Consider the following 13,184-nt stretch of genomic DNA (forward strand, 5'->3'; position numbering starts at 1 on the left):
TGTTTGCAGGCGTGAACCAAAAATGCGAGAAAACTGCCAGCTCTTCGCAATCTTCGCTTGCGATCTCGCTCTCGTGATCGATGTCCGCCGAGTTATGTGTGACTATGTTCATCAGAGGGATACGCGTCAAGCGCTCCGTACTTAATCGAGAGAGGGGAAGGAAGAGGGAGAGAAGAAGGGCAGTTCTAACGTAATTAAGGAAGAAAGAGAACAAAAGCGGGAGGAAGAGAGGGGTTGTGGGCAGCTGTGACAACAAAGTGAAGAACAACATGGTAGGTTCGAAGACGAAGGAGGGGATCAAACTTTATATGCAAGGGGGGGAAAAACTCGAGAGGCAGGGAATGAGAGAGCGAAAGCGAGACTAAGAGTGTCTAGTACTGTAATTTTGGTAAGAGGTGGTACTCAGGGCGAAGAAGACGATCGACGTGGGGGAGACGGAGAGCTGACTAGAGTCGGAGAAGGCGGAAGAGCGATTTGTGATGGTCGAATCGGAAATGGATGGTACAGAGGTGGAGGAGAACCGGTCATTGTCGAGTCCTGGACAGGGGATAAGACGAGAGACGAGGGAGATTCGGGGGGAGTAGAAGAGAACGGGATTGATGATTGATCGTAAGGATAAGCATTAGATGAATCTCCTCCTCCTTTTTCTCCTGCGTTAGGTGTTGTCACTTCGGACGAGGTCGAGTGTGATGGGAGGACAGGTGACGAGTGTTCCGATCCTTCGGTAGGTCCATTCGCTCGAATCTTGGCCAAGAATCCTGGGAGAAACCCAACGTAATCGACATCTTGGTCTTCCTCCTCCTCTTCAGCTCCTGCAATGAAACTTCCATTCTGACTATCCGACGAATTCCCTCCTCCCTGGTGATGAAGAGGATGAACGAGCTGAATTCGAGAGTTCGTCGGTGGGTCGGAATCGAATTCGATCGTCGGGATATCATCTTCGTCGATAAAGCTCGAAGCGTCTTCTCCTCCGTTTCCGCCTCCGGCAGTGATACTCAACGAAGATTCGTCGCCTCCAAAAGTTGAAGCGGCGTAAGAACTTCGACGAGACGGGCTTCGATGCGGTTTTCTCGACGATGCTCTGAGAACGAAGACGATCTCTTCCTCGTCCTCGTCTTCCTCCTCCTCTTCTGCGACGTGTCTACCGTTCGTTGTAGGCGAGATCGGATCGTTCGAGGTAGAAGGAACAGACAAGTGCAGGGAAGGCGAAAGCGGATTACTCTGATTGTTCGATTTCCTTCGACCGCTGTGACCTCCGCTTTGTCGACGACCATTTCCGTTACTAATACCGTTCGAATTGCGTCCGGAACGTTGTTTCCGATTGTTCGAAGTCGACGAGTTCGATGTAGAGAGAGGAGGTCGCGAAGAGGAAGAAGAGTTGAGAGGTCGAGTACTAAACGAAACCGAATCGAGGTCGAGCCAACTGAGAGGATGAAGCTGCACGATGACACGAGTTAGTCTGTGAGAACGCACGGCGTAGACGAGAGAATCGGCAACTCACTCCTGCTCCGGATCCACTATTGACCGTATTCTGTGAATCGATCGAGACCGAGCTGTTCCAAGGCAAGTCCAACGGCTTGGGAACTGCAGGACTCGCGGCAGCGGGGGACGGTGACAGAGAAGAATCAACTGCGGTTGTAGGGGGAGATGACTGAGCAAGGTCGGATTTCCGAGTTTCTTCAAGCAATTTGATCCGAGCTTCAGCTCTCATCGCTCGAGTTGCGAGAGCTCTCAACGCTTCTTGGTTCTATAGGACGCAATGCGATAGTCAGCGCTCCGTGCCATTGAGATGTTGCAAAAGAAAGGGAAATGACTAACCTCGACCTCGTTTGCTTGTTGTTCACCTTCCAAAACCGACAACCTCCACCTTGCAATCTCGAGTTCCTTTGCCGTACGTCCCGCTTCCATCTCGGCTTCTTTCGCTCGTGCTTTCCATGCAGACGCCGGATCGTTCGATCCACCAGCTCCGACTCCAAGAGGTGAGAAAGGGTTCGTCGAACTTTGTCTCTGTTTCTCTGTTCCAATCAATCGAGGAGAAGCCAACGAGCTCGCAGAGACGGGCGAAGACACTGAACCGTTTCGGTTGTTCGAGCTTCCTCCTCCTCCGAGAACTGCGACGGCCGAAACGCTCGAATTGATTCGAGGTCGAGAGGGAATTTGTTGCTGTGGCTGATGATGATGACTCGGAGAAGAATGAGGAGAGGAGGAAGAAGTCGCCGCGAGGTAGTAAGCTGCTGATTGATTGATGTAGGATTGATACATCTGAGCTTGAGAGTGAGAATGAGGAGACATCGTATTCGCGGTCGAGGGGAACGTCATCGAAGTAGGAGAGACGGATTGCGAGATATGCGGTGGTGGATATCCAGAGTTGGGAGGAAGAGAAGAAGCGGAATGCGAGTGGCCGTTATTTGGCGGCCAATTGGAAACTTGCGAGTTACTACTCGAGGACGTCGACGAGCTGAAGGGATAGACGAGACCGTTCGGTACTTGCGAACTATTTTCCAGGGTATCTCCAGGCTTTTGACGTTGTTGTTGCTGCTGAATCTGAAGTTGAGCTTGATACTGCAGGGCGACGACGTGTTGGTATTGAGCGGCTGCTTGAGCTTGCACTTGAGCGATCGCATAGGCCTGTTGTTGTTGCTGCAGGTGAAGCTGCTGCTGCTGGGAGACGTTCAGAGGTACCGAGAGCGAAGATTGACGAGACGGCGGTCGAGAAGCGTTCGGCCCAACGACGGAATTCGACGATGATGAGGAAGCGATCGGGTAAGGAATAAGGTTCGCGTTCGCTCCCGTAGAAGCTGAGGTCGAAGAGGAAGAAGCTGGGTGGGAGATCCAAGGTTGGTGAGACGGACCTTCGAAGGGTGTGAGAGATCGAGGTGCTGGATGCGGAGAAGACTCTGGAGTTGCGTAGGAACTGTGACGACCTATACTAGGGAAATATCCCTGAAGAGGCGGTTTAGGAGAAGTTCCTCGAACGCTGCCTCCTCCTTCACCTCTCCGACTTCTCGAATCTCCTCCTTCAACGCTACCATCCTCGCTTTCTCCCGCTCTTTCGAGTTCAACTCCGAGCCCCCTTAAACTCGTCTCTCCCCCTCTCGAACTCGTGTTCGAACTCCAACGTAGAGTTTCATCTCGATCGTAAATGGTCGAAGTCGAAGACTTTCTCGCAAAGTCTGGAGGAGTCATCGTCATCGAGGGAGGCATCATCGGTGGGAGTGCGATACGATCGGCCGAATAAGGTGAACCAGACGAAGTGAAGGACGAGTTCGACATTGAATCGGCTTTGCTGCTCGCGGCGCTGAGTCGACGTTGCGGTTGAGGAGTCGAGTCGTTCGCGTGGGATGGTCGGGAAGAATTCGAAGGGATCGGTATCGGTGGAGGCCGTTCTTTCCCATTGGCGCGAGTTTTCGTAGTTGTCTCTGCTCGTTCAGTTCCTCCTGTTTCATCGTCGTCGAGCTTTTCTGCCGGTTTCGGTAATCCGACGACCGCCTTTCCGTTGATCCCGGTCGGAGCTGCTTTCTTGGCTTGTTTGCGAGACTTGGATGCGTTCCCGGATAGGAGAGGAGTCGAAGCCGAAGAGAGACGTCTTCCAGTCGGAGATCCGGAAGAAACGGAAGGCGAGATCGATGGAGAGCGAGAAGGAGTGGAAGAGAGGGAAGGAGAGCCTGAAGGAGAGTCGTCCTGTAGTGTCGGCGGTATCGGCGCAGAGGAAGGAGTCGATTGAAAAGAAGCGTGAAGATCGAACGAGAGGGGAACGGCGATCGGTCGGGTCGGGGCAGGAGAAGATATTGCTGAAGTTGGATTGGAGAGAGCAGGAGAAGGCGAAGAAGATGGAGAATGAGTGCGAGGTCGATAAGGTAAGAGTCGAGGGGAGGTCTGAACGGAAACAGTCGCTTTCGTCGGAAGAAGAGGTTTCGAGGATGAAGGGGTAGTCGTTTCGTCAGATCCGGTTTTCGCAATCGAGAAGCTGCTTGTCGATGTCGGAGTGGTATCATCGGTTGCGAGAGGATCCGGTTCAACTTCGAGCTGAGTAACTTGAACTCCTTGATCGATTTTCACAATCTCCCCTCCCCCGGCTCCCTCTTCAGCTCCCTGCTTCGAAGACGTCCTCGACATGTCACTGCTACTTCCTTTTCCTACGACCGGAGTTGTTGATCCAGCAACAACACCTTTACCCTTTTTGTTCTTCCCCTTTTTCGCATTCGTCCCTCCTTCTTTGCCATTCGACGTCTCTTTCCCTGTTCTCCCTGAACTTTCCGATATCGTGGTCTGAGTTGATGATTCGACCTTCTTGACATTGTGTCGAGTCGTTGAGCGAGAGGAGTTCGAAGTGAGTGCCGCTCCAATTTTCTCGAGATTGTTCCAAATCGCTGCCGAAGTACTGACAATACAGGACGAGCTCGGCAAGAGGGCGAAGCTGAATGAAGAACTTGTTGTCGGTGTTGTACTGCCGCTTTGCGCGCGAGATTTCGAGAGATTCGACCCCTCCTCTTGGCCTTGAGCGATCAAGATGCTCTTGACAACGTCCTGTTTCCGTTTCTTGATCCCCTTCTGAGTGATTGGGGGAGTACGGTAACGATTCCTGTTGTGTAGTCTTCGGACGATGAGACCGGAAGCGAGTAAGAGAGCGAGAGTGGTGAAAACGAGGTGATGAGGGATGGTGTCGACCGAGGCTATTGACCGGAGGAAGCTGAGAGGAGTCGCTGTAGCGTTCAAAGTCGATGTATTGGTCGGGAGAGCGCCAGTGGTGGTTCCAGAAGGTCGAAGAGGCGTGTTGTTGATCGTCGAAGTGGGAGTCGAAGGTTCGAACGCCTGAGTGCGTAACTTGCGAGGGACCATACAGGAAGCTGGCGGACGGTGAAACTTTCTCCTGATACACCTGCCCGAATCGCTCCCTGCATTCGCAGGAGGCGAGGCCGTCGTCGAAGAGCTTCCGACCAAACGCGTTTGAGTTCAGTGAAATGAGTTCCAAGACGCGAAGAGAGAGGGCAGCTTACCTCGAAGACGCCAGCTTGACTACTCCCTCACTTCGATACTGCTATACAAGGAACCGGGGCGAGGGGAGAGAGCTCGAAAGGCGGAGAAAAGATGGCGGAGAGAGGAGCGAGAGCACTGAGGAATTCCCTACTCAAACCTTCCTCTTTTGTAATTCATTTTCAGCTCCGATTACACTCTGCAAAGGCTCATCGATTCAACCGCGTACAGAACACTCGAAGATGTGAGAAAACCTCGAGCGAGTTGAGAGGTCGAAGATCGAAGCGATCGAAGGCTGTCATGCTCTCGTTACCATGCTCGATCGTTCAAGCACTGTACTCAAGTGTACGAGCGATTTCGATCGTTGTACTGTAGCGAGGAGACGAGCGCGAACGAGCTCAAGAAACTGTCTACTTTTTCCTATGTATCCCTTCTCCTCTCACTGAGCTCGTCCTCGAATGCACTGCGAAGTCGTCTCGTGAAAGAACGACAGTCGTCGACGATCGCCATCTCAAGGCTCTGGATAAAGGGTGGCTCACGTTTACCGTGCACCACGTGCGAAACTTATCCTGCCACTCCTCTCCAAGCCCTTCGTCCGCTCCTTTTGATAGAGGATAACGAAAGAGCGCGAAGAGACAGATCCACTCCAGAGAGGGAGAGAAGTGTAGTTACAACAAACTGATACGCCTTTACGTCCCTCCTACGAATCGAGTCTTGCACAGAAACTCGAGGGTAATCTCCTAAGTCTGAGGTTTCTTGAGGCTACTCAACCTGACGATGAGAGGCAAGATCCCGGAGTTCTCGCGAGCGGCGTGAAGGGAAAGGAAACCGAGCGACTGTTCGATGTGGTGGTTAAAATGGATTTCGAACCTGAAAAGCAACATCGATCAGTTGACTGAGAGCTGAAGAGACACAGCCCGAGAAGAACGTACTTGGTGAGGAAGTCCCAATGCTGCTTAAACTTGACGTTCGACCAGTCTCCATTCGCTTCGTGCTCGCTCGTGACGAGAATCCGAGTGAAAGAGGCCGTGTAGTTCGCGAAGACGTAGCATGTGTTGAACAGCTTTTGATGGAAGAGCTGTGTTGGGTCGAGGAGAGGGTCAGTCAGTACACGAGAGACGAGACCGGAATAGAACTTCGACTCACATCGAGAAGTTTCTCGTTCGTCAAGAGACACTCATTCGTACACGTATTGAGGAAGTTGTCGTGGTCTTTGAGTAACTGGTCGACCGTTTCAGCCGTATCAAATTTCCTCTTGAGTTCCGCCCAGCGATTTTCCAAAACTTCGCTCACGGCGAAATCGAACATCTGTTGGATAAAGTCATACATTCTCGCTCGGAGTGCAAACACTCGACCTTTCCACGACTGTAGCTCGGGGTATTCGGATCGTTTCCTCCACGAAGGAGTCTTGAGGTGTTCGGTCCAGGTCTCGAGGAAGACTCGTTCGAGGTGTTTGAGGCGGAGGAGATGACGGAAGATCATTTGGTAGTAGGTTATCGATTTACGAGAGAGTACGAGCGAGAGAGGGAATTTGACAGTGTAGTCGAGATTGAAAGCGTCCCATCCTGTAGAGGAGAGAGAAAGAGAAAGTGCAAAGTCAGTTTGGAGAAGCTCGAGAAGTATCCTCTGAATAAGAACTAACCCATGATATCAGGCGAGCCTTTCAACGTTGTGTCCTTCTTGACTTCATCGAATGTCTCGATCGGAATCCCATCCGGACCAACCATCGCTCCCGTTTGATTGACGATTTTCAGCAACCATTCCGCGACGGTGACGTCCTCGAATACGATCTTCAGATCGTCTTTGAACGGATCGTCGTCGACCCGAGACGAAGGGTTTCGGAGCGCGAGGTCAAGCTGAGTTTGGAGACGTTCGAGCATGATTCGTTTCTTCTTCTTGCCCAATTCGAGTTTCGCCATGTCGAGGAAATGGGTGAAGACGTCTCCGTGGTTGATGAAGAAGTATTGTTTGATCGATCTGTGGAGTATATTGCTCAGCGAGAGAGCGTGCGTATCGGGTTGAGAGTGACTCACTCTAATCTCGATGCGAGATGCTCTTCCTCGAGTAACAGTTTGAGCAAAGTCTTGTTCGCGTACGTGTAAGCCGTATCGATCCGTTTGAAGAAGCTGTGTGAGACCGTGTGGTCAGATTCTCTGGAAGATGTCGAAATGGTCGAGGGATCGCTGTACTCACTCTTCTTCATCCATTGCGATCAACTCTCCATCTCTGATTCGATTCCCTTCCGGCACTTCGATCTCGATCCCACATTCTCGGATAACGTTGAGGTATTTCCCCGCGAGGAGGATCTTCTCCTTCCAAGGTTCGAGGAACGCGGGCACGACGGCGCCTCCCGACAAGCCCCTATCTCTCGGTGCGACAGTGCCGTGCCCTGTTGACCTCTTTGTCGATGATCCAACCGTTCGATCTCTCAAAGTATACCTCCTTTCCCAATACTCGTCGGTGTAATCCAAGTCGAGTGAACCTTGATTGATCCCTTTCGTTTCTTTCACGATGAACTCGTCCCATTCATCGCCTAGATGACCCGTCGAGATCCAAGCGAGTAAGATCGCGGCGTAAGGTTGACTCGCCTTCAAGAGGAGGTGAGAGTACAATTCCTTCGCGGCGGGATCTCCAGAAGTTCGTTCGAGTTTGTCGAACAAAACGTAGAGCACCTCTCCACCTTTCGGAGGACCGGCTCTCCATCCTCCTCCTGTCGTAGTCGAAGAAGATTGTGCGGCAGCTGTTGCCGATTTCATCTCGGCCATGATATTCGCCATCGCTTCTCCTCCGTAAGAATCCTCGGATTCCTGTTCCGATGAAGGGTCCTCGTCGTCGTCTTCTGGAGAGGGTACAGTAAGAGAAATGAGGTCGATCGTAAGCGAATGAAGGAGGGAAAGGGTGTGAAGCGCGGGGTGGAGGAAAAGCCAAAACCGTTGCAGGGTGAAAGAAGGCGACGAGGTGAATTGTTCTTCGAGTTGAGCGAGCAAGACGAGGTAATCCTGCGACACTGGAGCATGAGAACTTGCTCGACCAGGAGGAATAACCGTGGAGAGAAAGTGCTAACCAGTAACATCTCCCGAATGGCAGAGCAAAGAGCGTGATTGATCACTCCGTGTTCGAGAACCGAATACTGTTCGACAAATGCTGTGATAGAGGTGAAGTAGGTAGCGAGTGGGAGGAATCGTTCAACCGCCGAGATTATCCAAGGATCTGCTCAGTCGAAGAAAGAGTTTAGTTTTCCGCGCTAGAGAGAAGGAAAGACGGTTCTGACTTACCTAGACCCTGATCAACGACGAACTGTGCACCTTGCATTCGTTCAAAATCATCTTCAGGTGCGTAAGACGTGTCGTATTCGATGTAGCGCCCTTCGATTCCCTGAGATCGTCGTCGACATCGTTTCAGCAAGCGAGGCTCGGGTCTAGAGTAGGCGGGTCAAACTCACCATGAGCACGAAGAGTAAGTCTTCCACGATGAGTGCTTCCTGTAGTTCAGCCGAGAGTCCCTCGAGCGGTTCCTTTTCGAGTCCTTTCGCTTTCCGTCTCGCCCTTTCCCTTCTCTGTTTCGTTTCCTCGTCTTCCTCCTCCCCCTCGATCACGCTGCCTGAATCTGATATGTCTTCTTCGTCGTCCTTGCGTCTCGGCGGTCTTTCTTCTTCCTCTTTCGAAGGGCGAGATTTGCGACGAGCTTTCACGGCAGCTCGATGTGGAGAGACGGGAGGCAGTCGAGTGTTGAGAGGAGCTCTCGCGAACGAGATTTCAGCGATGAAGGACCCTTCTGGTGCAGGTTCTGGATTGGAAGCGAATCTTGTAAGTGAACCTCTTGCGAGAACTGCATAGGGAAACGAGCGTACCATATTCTCTCTCGACGGGCTCCTCCACCTCCTGTAATGTATCTGCTCTAGTTCTATGACTCGTAGCTCCTCCTCCTCCCGTCGTCTTGGCGGCTGTCCGGATGCTGGATTGGATCTATCAACAATTGAGATCAGCTCGCGAGCCTCTTGGATACGGACCTTTGCTTCTCGAGCAGGGAGCGGCTAACCTTTTGGAAATCCTTCTCAGCTAGTCCACCATACCTCGCGGCTGAAGGTTTTGGAGTCTTGGGTTGAGATGCGAAAGCCGAAGTCGAGAAGGAGAGGGAGGAAGCGGGTCGATTCACGCCGAGTGAAGACGATGGCCGCGATGTACGGGAGGATTGACGCGAGTCGGAACGTCTCGAATCCATCGCTAGAGATGAAGAAGCGGACTCAACGCGCGACACTCGACTTTGGAACCTTTCCTTCGCTCCTCTCGCCCGATTACGCTCGTACCACGACTCCCGACTAGCTTCGACCAACGGATACACGGAAAGTGGACCTCGAGTGAGGTGCAGCGCAGATCAAAGCGGCAGGCCCTCGATTCTTCATTCTTGCTTCGGATTCCTCTGTTTGTCGACTGCTCAGCTTGCTTGGTCTCCTCTCGCTCAGGGAGGCTCTGAACATACATCTTCGCCTTGTGGGCTACTCGAATCTCAACATCAGGCGCATGCACCCACGGGGTTCGACTTCTTCTCCTCTCCGCTTTTGTTGAACGACGCTTTTTCCCCGTCCCCGAGGACCAGCTCCCACCCCGATGCTCTCTGACCTAAGGCATACTTTTGTTTCGGATCATACGTGCAAAAACGCTCAGGCTGACGTACCAAATGAGGCGACGGGTAACGTTTTCAATTCCAGCTGTAAAGAGATTGTCTCGCTACCGGCCAGTACATGACGCATCTTCGCTTCTATCCCCTCGAACGCCATCAGGAGCGACTACATGTACCACTGACCGAGACTTATCGAGTCAGGAGAGCCCCTCCGCCATCGTTTCGTGGCTTCCGCGAAGGTTTTGGGTTTCTTGGGGATTTTTTCGCTCAGACCGACGCACGTCACGCCCTCGACTACTCGTCCTTGTGCACTCGAGTCCTTACCGGTCTGTGAACGGGCGACGCAGCCTCGCGTGTACTCAATTGCAAGCTCGAGCTCAAAAATCATCCCGCTCTCCGTCTCGATTTTCTGCTTCCCTGCAACTTTGCCAGGACGTTTTGTCACACTCGACTTTGCTAGGTCGTCGAGCTGACAACTTGGGCGAAATTCAAGAGATCGAATGCTTTAGATCGGAATCCGAGCCGACTACTACTTTCATCTCTCACTCAACCACACCAAGCGACAACCAAACTCAAACGAACCGATTCATCCTGAGATCCACCCGCGGACTCGAGCTCTCTCACGCCTCCCCTTTCCGACTTCCCTTCCCCCTTCTTGATCAACTTCTTTTGACCCCATTCGACCGAGTCGTGAACACGCTTCAAACTCGTATCTCGACCACTCAGCCAAGTCGGGGGCAGTATGCCATCAGTCGAAGCAGATCCGTACTACGCCGGCAAGTACGTCCCGCTTCAAGATAGAAAAGCCGACATTCACTACCGCGCGGCAAAGGGAAAGATCCTACGTTCCCTCGGAGCCTGTACGTATCGTAATGGGTCCCAATTCGCTATCGTATGGGTCTCGCCGTCGGGAGAGGTCGCAGACGCGTACGCGAGTGAGGCATTCCAACCGAAATTGGAAGAATGGTTGGGCAGTTCAGTTCAGCAAGACGCGAAGGAAATAGCCAAGTCGTGGAGACTCGACAAGGAGAGACGGAAGAGCGCAGGGGAAGAGCGACTGGAAGTCGAGGGAGTATACTCAACGGAAGGGATATATGTGTTTAGTCCGGATCAGATTATCGACGAGGAAATGAGCGACGGGGAAGGCATGGAGAGGACGGGTTCGACAACGTCAAGGGGAGCTACTTCGTCATCGTCGACTTCGAATCAGAATCCAATGCGACCTCGTTCGAGGACTGGAGGTGCGACAAGTTCTTCCGAACGGATCCCTTCTTCTTCAAATCACCGCTCGACTCGCTCGATCACAACTCTCGACGGCGGCAAAGCTCAACAACACCCTTCCCCTTCATTCTCAGCAAATAGCGTCACCTCTCCCATTCCCACTTCGTCGACTCTTTCCTCGAACGGTCAAACTCCCGCGCTCAAACTTACTCGCGAAGAACTCGACGGATGGTTCACTTCCCGACTGTCAGAGCTGTCCCACAAGACAGACAAGATCGTTTGTCGAAGTTGGATCAAAGCGATCGAACCTCACAAACAAACGAGATTTCCGTATCAAAAAGGAGAGGAAACGAAACCCTCGTGGTGGCCGCCTCAGATGCGACACAAAGAACCGGATCATCTCGCCAAGCAAGGTGAGTATCTCGTTGTGTGTTGCAGTCTGAAACGGTCGCTAAATGAACCTCGATTGCAGAACGCATCGGTCTACTTCTCCATCTCCTTCGATTGCCTCACGTAACGATCGGCCAACTCGAAGCTGCGACAGGCGCAGTACAGATGCAGATCCCAACTCAGAAGCTGCCGATCATCCAAAGCATTTACGAGGCTGCGAAAGCGGAACGAAAAGCGATCGCGAACAGTCCTTGTAAGTTCTTCTACTATTTTTAATGCTTCAACCTTTCGCTTACATCAGCGCTCTTCGACCAGCCGGAAATTACGACACCGTTTCGATCGAAGTTACTAGTCTATCCTCGAGATCAGAAGTCGTCAACGGGGACGAAGACGACCTATCCGGGCCCCTCGTCTCTTCGACCGAAACTCGCTCAGGACGACCTCAACGCACTCGGAACAAGAACGCGATCGGATCGCCGAGTACCGGAGACCTCTCGATGACCCAACAAACTCCGAGAGCGGCTCGCGCATCTCCTTATCCCCTCGTCCGCTCCGCCTCGGCGACTCACGAACTCTCGAATCTCACGCTCAACAGCGCGACGAGCCCCAGTCTCGGACACTCTCCTGCCTCGACCTCTCTCAGTCGGAGTCAATCATACGCTGGACTCAATAACGGCTCGACCGCTCGTGCTCCTCGACTGAACGGGCGCGCTTCGATCGGCGAAAGCGATCTACAAGCAACTCCGTACCAGGGTGGAAGGGTCAGAACAAGCATCACTCCTCGACAGGCTGCGGCGCAAAGCTCTCCTCTCTCCTCGTCGTCGATGGGTCGGAGTGCGAGCACGAGTGCGATTGGAGCGAAAACGATGATGGATGATTCGGTCGCTAGTCCAGCTATGATCAAGAGTAGGAGTAAGCTGAGTCAGAGATGTTTCGAACAGATGGGGGCCGGGACGAGCCAGGGTCCGAGCGGTGGAAACGACACCGAAGGAGGAGGAGAAAGAGTCGAACATCGCTTACCTTCCGAATTCGCTCAATTCCCTCAACCTCACTTCACAATGATCCATCCTCATCACCTTCAATCTCTGCGACCTCATCCCGAAGGATTCCCTCCCCCTCCTCCTTCTTCCGCTTCAACACAACAACATCATCTCGCTCGACACTCTCAGTCTCAAAATCCACATCAAGCGCCGTCACAACGCCCTCATTCTCATTCTCACTCCCAGCACCCTCAAGTACAAGTACAAGTACAAGTACACGCAGGCCACGGATTACCAATCCCACCTCAAGCTCAACATCCCTCTTTCCCATCTTACGCTGCTCATCGCCCTCCCCCTTCGCAAGCATATTCGAATTCTCCTGTTCCTCAGCAGTCCCAACACTTCTCTCCGAATCCTCAGCAACCACAGACGATGCACTTCGTCGCTCCGAATGGTCTCGTCTACGAACACGCTCCCACGACGGCGATCCTTCCTCATCAAATTCCGACAAACGACGAAGCTTACTACGCTCCCTCGAATGGGACTCCTTCGCTTTCCGGGTACATCAACTCTCCCGAACTCTCCCAACACTCATTCGGCGTCGAAGAAGCTCGAGAGTATCCTATGTTGCAGAACGTTCACGAAGGAGGAGGAGGAGGAACGGGTACCGAACATTTCGATACGAATGCATACCTCAACTCTTCGCAATTCGCAAACGCAAACTCTGTCGAGCCTGATTTGGGCGCTTATGTGCGAGATCTCGAAGGTCTCGAACGTCAACAAGCTCAACAAGATAATGGCGAATCAGCATACGAAATGGGGTTGGGATTCGAATCATCGCAAGGACAGTACGACCTCTCGTCAAGCTATATCGGGAACGGGAACGAGGAATATCACTATTAGAACAGAACAGAAGAGAGGAGAAGTAAAAACTCGCTGGACGAGTCTGCTATCGGATCGGTTTCTGATTCATTTATCTGTTATTTAGTCTTCATTCAT

General features: G+C 52.4%; 3 protein-coding genes across 3 annotated transcripts; 1 reads left to right on the top strand and 2 right to left on the bottom strand.

Moving 5' to 3' along the window:
- Positions 1-402: 402 nt before the first annotated feature.
- Positions 403-4,839, bottom strand: JCM6883_004686 (uncharacterized protein; the record flags this gene model as incomplete). The annotated part of the gene is made up of 3 exons (XM_076630771.1): positions 403-1,437; positions 1,502-1,747; positions 1,819-4,839. 3 exons carry the CDS (start codon positions 4,837-4,839, stop codon positions 403-405), a joined length of 4,302 nt encoding a protein of 1,433 aa, XP_076489195.1.
- Positions 4,840-5,714: 875 nt separating this feature from the next.
- SPC97 (gamma-tubulin-complex subunit SPC97) lies at positions 5,715-9,195 on the bottom strand (the record flags this gene model as incomplete). The annotated part of the gene is made up of 11 exons (XM_076630772.1): positions 5,715-5,844; positions 5,907-6,052; positions 6,121-6,539; positions 6,617-6,951; positions 7,008-7,100; positions 7,168-7,973; positions 8,039-8,184; positions 8,250-8,349; positions 8,417-8,760; positions 8,825-8,939; positions 9,013-9,195. 11 exons carry the CDS (start codon positions 9,193-9,195, stop codon positions 5,715-5,717), a joined length of 2,817 nt encoding a protein of 938 aa, XP_076489196.1.
- Positions 9,196-10,336: 1,141 nt separating this feature from the next.
- Positions 10,337-13,088, top strand: JCM6883_004688 (uncharacterized protein; the record flags this gene model as incomplete). Its single annotated transcript, XM_076630773.1, has 3 exons — positions 10,337-11,228; positions 11,288-11,458; positions 11,521-13,088. 3 exons carry the CDS (start codon positions 10,337-10,339, stop codon positions 13,086-13,088), a joined length of 2,631 nt encoding a protein of 876 aa, XP_076489197.1.
- Between the last annotated feature and the right edge of the window lie 96 nt (positions 13,089-13,184).

This window comes from Sporobolomyces salmoneus, assembly GCF_050403485.1.
Source record: "Sporobolomyces salmoneus JCM6883 DNA, S_salmoneus_JCM6883_v1_ctg12, whole genome shotgun sequence".
Taxonomy (NCBI): Eukaryota; Fungi; Basidiomycota; class Microbotryomycetes; order Sporidiobolales; family Sporidiobolaceae; genus Sporobolomyces; species Sporobolomyces salmoneus.